Source organism: Engraulis encrasicolus, chromosome 4 (genome assembly GCF_034702125.1).
Source record: "Engraulis encrasicolus isolate BLACKSEA-1 chromosome 4, IST_EnEncr_1.0, whole genome shotgun sequence".
NCBI lineage: Eukaryota > Metazoa > Chordata > Actinopteri > Clupeiformes > Engraulidae > Engraulis > Engraulis encrasicolus.
Window position 1 is genome coordinate 39,182,102 of NC_085860.1, and position 7,891 is coordinate 39,189,992.

General features: G+C 49.9%; 1 protein-coding gene across 1 annotated transcript in view; it reads left to right on the forward strand.

The window, feature by feature from the left end:
- The window catches only part of LOC134447766 (uncharacterized), a 22,679-nt gene extending 15,058 nt beyond the window's left edge, over nucleotides 1-7,621 (forward strand). The window contains exons 5-6 of the mRNA XM_063197398.1: nucleotides 3,647-3,821; nucleotides 5,087-7,621. Of these exons, the coding sequence (XP_063053468.1) occupies nucleotides 3,647-3,821; nucleotides 5,087-5,740 (829 nt within the window). The 3' untranslated portion in view covers nucleotides 5,741-7,621. The remainder of the gene's footprint in view (nucleotides 1-3,646; nucleotides 3,822-5,086) is intronic.
- The last annotated feature ends 270 nt before the right edge of the window (nucleotides 7,622-7,891 follow it).

Consider the following 7,891-nt stretch of genomic DNA (forward strand, 5'->3'; position numbering starts at 1 on the left):
ACACACACACACACACATACACATACACATACACGCACACGCATGTACATATGTATTTATATGGAAAGAGTTGGAGCACATGTTTGTACACAGGCACAAACATAAGCAGATACAAGCACAAACATGCATATTCACACAGTGATACGGCTAATACAAGCATGTGTAAGTACACCATTATTATTCAGCACTATCCTATCTGCACATGCGCACCACAAAAAGGCTGCACGATCCGGATTCGTGGAGCAATGTCGCCCTTCCTTTCGCTAAAAGCTGATCTGTTAGTGTTGTTTCGCTGGTGTTTTGCTTTATTCAGGTAGCCGAGGCTACATGGCATTTTTCGTGGTTTATACACCACATAATGTTATAAATGTGGGAAATACTCATAGTATTATATAACGGTGCCGGTGGTGTAGGCCCAAGGAAAATTGTCATTTTCTAAGTTGGCCTAACGATTAACGAGACACTGACGTGGCCCTCTGTCAAAGATGGCCGAGGCCTATTGATCAGCGTCCTGACAAATAGTCTACAATTCACAATGAAGATGGAATTAATCATAGATAGACTTTCAGGGTCCTTACAGGCAGCGAAACGAAGGGCGACAATGCTCCACGTCCGGATCGTGCAGCCTTGCATGGTGCGCATGTGCAGATAGGATAGTGCAGAAAAATAATGGCGTACTTACAGCATGTAATCACAGTTACCGGTATGCATACAGGCTTAGAGACAAAGACTCTACACTGCTAGACATACAGGGAAATGAACCTCCAATCCACACACACATGGACGCATGTACATGTCTCTATTTAGAAAGAGTTGGAGAACATGTTCATATACACACACACACACACACACACACACACACACACACACACACACACACACACACACACACACACACACACACACACACACACACACACACAGAGCGACTCGCCCATGATGTGTACAGCAGACTGAACTGTTCCACTTGAGGTCAGCTCTCTCATTAATAGTGTTCAGAATGCCTCAGGGCCCGTGTGTGTGTGTGTGTGTGTGTGTGTGTGTGTGTGTGTGTGTGTGTGTGTGTGTGTGTGTGTGTGTGTGTGTGTGTGTGTGTGTGTGTGTGTGCGTGCGTGCGTGCGTGCGTGCGTGCGTGCGTGCGTGCGTGCGTGCGTGCGTGCGTGCGTGCGTGCGTGCGTGTGTGCGTGCATGCGTGTGTGTGCGTGTGTGTGTTCTCATTAAGTACATGGAAGAAAGAATAAAAATGATATACGGCAGTAAACTGCTGGAAAGCTGTGGCTGGGCCCCAGGGTTTATAGCTCAAGGCTGCTCTGGGTTAGTTTTCGTGTGTGTGTGTGTGTGTGTGTGTGTGTGTGTGTGTGTGTGTGTGTGTGTGTGTGTGTGTGTGTGTGTGTGTGTGTGTGTGTGTATGTGTGTGTGTGTGTCAGTGTGTGTGTGTGTGTGTGTGTGTGTGTGTGTGTGTGTGTGTGTGTGTGTATGTGTGTGTGTTATGTGAAGACTGATTGTATTCCTTTGCCTATGGGTGTCACAATTTCATTCACAGCATTTAACGTAATTTTATGATATTTTTTAGGCTTAATATATATTTTCATTTCAGGAAAAAATTAATGTGATTAATCATTTAATACAGAATATGTTAGTGTGCAGGGGATGATGGGTTTACATATATATATACATACATATACATATACATATACATATACATATACGTATACGTATACATATTACATTACATTACACATTTCGACGCAGGTGATTGGCTACAGTAGCTGTAGCAGTCTGGGGTCAGGTGCCTTGCTCAAGGGCACCTCAGCCATGGATAGCGGTGTTTAGGGAGGACTAGTAAGGGTGTGATGCAAACCTGCAACCCTCTGATTTCAAGCACTATGCCACAGCTGCCCCCATGTTTTTTTGGTTTTTTTTTCCAAAGAGCAATCAAAATCAGTGGGGGCCATTTTGGCTGCTATAAGGCGATGCGATGGGGGCAGCGGCAGCAGGAGTGGAAGCAGCCTAATTTAGGTCATCCGCACTTGGCACCGTGCCAGAGCAGAGCAGCACAAAAGCCCCCACACGCCAGATGCTCGTCGCCATGGCGAGACAAAGAGGGGGCGTGTCAGGCTCCTTCCAGACCCCCCGGCGGAGGGAGGAAGGGAGGGAGGGAGAGGAGGAGGGAGGAGGGGGTGTCGGTGGTAGGGAAACAGGAAGGGGCTTTTATTTTTGGGGCCGGGAAGGCAGGGTTGGTGTGTGTGTGTGCGTGTGTGTGTGTGTGTGCGTGCGCATACGTATGTGCTTAAGGGTGCACATATGTGTGTTAATAATGAATAGTACTGTACATGTACGCATGTGAGTGTTGGGTGTGGTGCCAGGGCTGCCCAGACTAGCAGGGTTGTGGTGTGTGTCTGTGTGTGTCTGTGTGTGTCTGTGTGTGCACGATGACAGGGTGGCATGACTGCCTGGACTGGCAGGGTTGTGGTGTGTGTCTGTGTGTGCACGATGACAGGGTGGCATGACTGCCTGGACTGGCAGAACTGCAAGTCGAGCTGGAGAGGGTGATGTGAAGGGGGTGGGATACGGGGTGGTCATGTGACATGAGCTAATCCCCCATCAGCCATCTGCCAGACGGGGGCCACAGAGCACAACTGATGGGCACCCAGCACAGACCCACTGTGTGTGTGCCTGTGTGTGTGTGTGTGCGTGTGTGTGTGTGTGTTTGTGTGTGTGTGTGTGTGTGTGTGTGTGTGTGTGTGTGTGTGTGTGTGTGTGTGTGTGTGTGTGTGTGTGTGTGTGTGTGTGTGTGTGTGTGTGTGTGTGAGAGACAGAGAGAGAGTTTGTGGTTAAAAGCCTTCAGCTCTCATGCAGGCTTGGCTAGTGTAGGCTACTTGGTGTCATGTCTGTGTGTGTGACGTGGCGGCGTGCTCACTCACACTCACTAACACTCTGCTGCAGGTTTTCTGGAGGCTCATTTTTAGATTTTGAGATAGCAGGGTGATGAGTACTTCTGCTAAACACTACCTGTAAATACTGAAGGATGCGGAAGCTTGTATGGATGATTATGTGTGTGTGCAGGGCGCTAAATTAACCTTTTTTCCATCACCAGCTAAAATGGCCAGTAGATGTTAATCTTACTAGCCAAACACACACCCACTAATGGGCTTAAGTGGCTAGTAGGTTAGTCTTTTCTACCAGCCAAACTGAAATTTCACCAATATTTGGCTGGTTGTTAATGTAGTCGTGATGATGATTTAGTGTTATTCTATGAGATAATAATCCTCGATTCCAGTTGTTGAGAATGATGACGATGATGATGATGATGATGATTAGTATTATTGTGTATGAAATTGCTATGAAATTATAATGTAGGACCCTTGATGATGACTATGATGGTGATGACGAGTATTGTTGCTGATAATATTGCTGTAAAATAATAATCTTGCATCCCTAATTATGATGATGATGAAGATGATGATGATGATGATGAGTATTGTGGTTGATAATATTGCTATGAAATAATAATCTTGCATCCTTAATTGTGTTGACGATGATGACGATGATGAAGATGATGATGATGATGATGATGAGTATTGTGGTTGATAATATTGCTATAAAATAATAACTCTGATTGTCTGAATGTTCTTTGTCTTTTTAGTGAGCGCTACGTGAACACCATCCTGAAGGTGGAGGAGATGCTGCAGAGTTGGTTCCCCCACATCAGGGCCCTTGCTCAGCATCAGCAGCAGCAGCATCAGCATCAGCATCAGCACCACCCTGACAAGCACACCCATCCAGACGATACACAGCAGCCCTGCTCCAAGAAGCAGAAGGTAAAGCCTGCTTTGGACACACACACACACACACACGCACGCACGCACGCACACACACACACACACACACACACACACACACACACACACACACACACACACACACACACACACACACACACACACACACACACACACACACACACTCTCTCTCTCTTATCGCACACGTACATACGCACACAAATGCCCACACACAAAGCAAATAATATATGCACAGCGGGTACATGCAAGTACAGGGGTACACACACACACACCCTGGTGAGTGCTTTAATGTGCTCACCCACATACATACTGTACACCTTACTGGAATACAGCTGGGGGGGTGCGTGTGTGCGTGCATGCACACCTGTGCAAACACCTATTCAAGTGTGTCTGCACAGAGATCCAAGATAGCGCTACGTAGTCACAGACGGTACAGTACGTTGGAGCATGAAATGGCTTATTATTCTTTAATCGCCGTCTGAATGGAGGAGCCGTCAGGGGCGCGGGCGGATTAGCTGCTATTCCCGTCGCCGAGAGCCATTACAGGCGCTCTCATGTTCACACCCCAACAATGAACTGGGGAGACACAGTGTAATTTGGGACAGACAGACAGACAGCCAAGCCAAGACAACACAGAGCCTCACATATCCCTCAGGAGGAGACTGCAGACTTTAAAGGTCAACACAACAGCATCACACGGGGCTGACAAGAAAAACACAGGGTGACGACAAAAACACATTCCTCAGTTTGTTTTAGTGACATGTTCCAGGCCTACTGGGAATCAGGGTAAGGAGAGTAGGAGAGAGAGAGGGGGGCTGAATTGGGCCCGTAAGGCCGTGAATTGTTCTATTTTTGGGGTGATGTAGGACTCTCCCATCTAGAAATGGTTGGAGGTTGTATGTGTGTCCCTCATTGCTGCTGTGTGCTGTTCTGGTGATGAACTTAGCTTCACTTGGTAGGCCTCTCATTTTCACCCCGGGCCCCTACGGGAATAAGTAGACACCAGTGTTCCAGCCTGTGTTTGTCATGTTTTTATATTACCCTGCAGATAGGCCTCTGGCAGCAGTGTTAGCCCTTTTAAATCAGATCCGCACTTGTACTGAAGCCCAGTTTATAAGGCCCCTGCTAGTCAGCTGGGCCTGCAGCCTGCTCCTTCGCTTCGCTATGCATGAGAGACATGCCGACATCCACTAACAGCCTATAATTTTTTTTCCTCTTTTCTTTCTTTCTTTCTCTCTCTCTCTCTCTATCTATCTCTCTCTCTCTCTCTCTCCTCATTCCAGTTATCGGCGGCTGGTTACCTTTCGCGTCCCGGTGGCGTTGGCGGTGCCATGGCGTCGCCCCCAGGGTCGGCGTGCGTGTACCTGGCAGCGGCGGCGGGCCTGGGCAGCAAGGCGGCTCTGTGCGTGCGGGACTTGGGCGCGTCGCCGGGGGGACCCTACTCGGCCACCAGCCTCAAGTGGCTGCACACCTCCCCCATCTGCTCCCTGGCGGCCGAGCTCCAGGCCCAGGGCGGCGGGTTCGTGTTTGCAGCGGCGGCGGCGTCCTTGCGGGGGCCAGTGCCCGCCTCCGTGCCCTCCATACCCCCCCTCCACCAGGACGAGGAGGAGGACCCCACGCAGGACAACGCCGTCTCCTCCAGCACGGATGCCGCCATGCCCGCAGCGGTCGGTGGCAACGCCAAAGGTGCCGGTGGCACACGGGGCAAATCGGACTCGGGGCCTGGTGCCGGCGGTTATGGTGGTGCCCTAAACCCCTTACGACAGCTAGGGGGTCAGCCCCCTCCTCCGTCACTGCCCGCCCCCCACCCGGGCCAGAGCAGACCCCCCCTGGGCAAGATCAACGCCCCCTGTCTGGAGAGGCTGCTCCGGTCCACGGAGAGCATCATCAGCACGCGCAGGGGGTCCGGCGGCATGGCGGGCAGCGGCTGGTCCTAGTCCACACAGACATATGGGTGGGGATTGAAAACACATGGGTTTGGATTCTGACTCTACTGACTCTAGAAGGGGAACTCGGAACTCGGAACTTTGGAATCAGAATTAGAAATCAGGCCACAGCACAGCACTGCCCCCTCCTTGGACCCTCCTCACACATACGCAAAATGCTCATTCTCTCTCTCTATTACAAACGTACTAGCACATCAATATGCTCAGACCGGAAACACACACACACACACACACACACACACACACACACACACACACACACACACACACACACACACACACACACACACACACACACGTGCATTCACACAGACATTCACAATCTCAGTCTCAGTCAAAGGGAGGGGTTTGCCATCTCGTGCTGAACAGCCATTTCCAGCCTCAAGGAAATAAGTGCAGTACATGTGCCGGACTACAGGAAGGGTGAGGAAGGGTGTGAGAAATGGACGGAGAGAGAAAGAGAGAGAGAGAGAAAGAGAGGGGGAGGAAGAGAGAGCGTCTCAGTCAGATGGGAGAAGAAAAGAGGACTTGTTCCATACAGAAACAGGGGTGTCTGTGAAAACTGAACTCTCTGTCCTTGTGCGTGTGTGTGTGCGCGTGTGTGTGTGTGTGCGTGTGCGTGTGAGTGAGAGGGAGGGAGGGAGCTGGCTTGTCCTCATCTGACTCCAGGCTGTATTTGCATTCAATCCCCCCATCCCCCCCCACCACCACCACCACCACCACCACCACCCCTGCTCTCTGCTGTGGCGTCTTATTTTTGGTGCGGTTGCAATTTCCACCCCACACCCCCACTCAAACTCCCTCCCTTCTGGCAGCACCATTGGTTGACAATTGGCAGAGGAGGAGGAGAGATAAGTGGAATGGCATGGTGTGGAAAATGTGTAGAGTGAGGGGGTGTAAAGGGGGGGCAGATTTCGGAAGAGGGGAGGAAGGACAGGAGTGGTGAGGGGGTTAGATAGGGGAGATAGGGGATAGTTTTCAGATGTCGATCTCTCCACTCACAGCAACTCGTCCGCTCCAATGGCCGATCATTCCTCCAGTCAGCAGATTCATTTGGGTGGGGGAGTTTGGAATGGGGTGCGGGAGTTCGGAATGGGTGTGGGTGGGGGCTGGGGGTGTTATTGTGTCCAGCTTGATTCCGCTGCCACAAGGGAGCCCCCCACCGCGTGCACACATTCGTTACACACACACACACACACACACACACACACACACACACACACACACACACACACACACACACACACACACACACACACACACACACACACAGTATACACCACACCCATGGTTGGGGAAAAAAACAGCCATTGCTACAGAAGGGACGGTGAAGTGAGGGAATGAGGAATGAGAAACAGCTTTTGTCTTGTTGTTGTTTTTGGTTATTTTTCTGTTGGGGAGTAAATGTAGTTGGTTTCGGACGGGCTGGGTCACTCACACCGGGGACCAGGGAGAGATATTGCATCACTTCAGATACTCCAGGCTGTTGGCTGGTAATGTAGATGTGGTTTCGAACACAACACAACGTACACAACAAAGCAAAAGACGTGGATTTGATTGAATGTGAATATAATATTTGTCTTTATTCCTTTAATCCACTCTTTTTTTTAAATTAAAATAAGTTGACTGACGTGACTGTTACTTAGTAGACATCGTTAAGATCGTTCATGTGTTCATAAGTCTCTTTCTCTCTTATTGGTACAACGGTCCTACCTCGGGTGACAACCTTGACTTTGGAGATCAGGGGGCTATAGCCCTGTCATTTAACCAGCCACTGAGCCCAACAAGAGGAAGGTGACCACATCTACAATCCACCCACCTACTCCCCATAGATATTGACCCCCACCCCCACATGCCTCTGCCATTCCCCAGTACATTGATATGGTGAGCCACACAGTCCCATCATGCACAGTAGGGAGCTCTATCAGGGCTGTCCTATCCCCAAAAAGGCCCGGGCTATTCTTTACGGGCATTTTTGACGAGTTCTTATGCCCCCTAAAAAAGGCTCTGTCGTTCTTTGATGGGGATGTGCTTAGTGATAACTTGGTGTCCCATGCGGCACTACTCTGGCAGACTGGCGCCTATACTTAAGAGGCTGGTTCAGGAGTAAACCAGGTTAAGTTAAGAGGTAAATCATCTAAT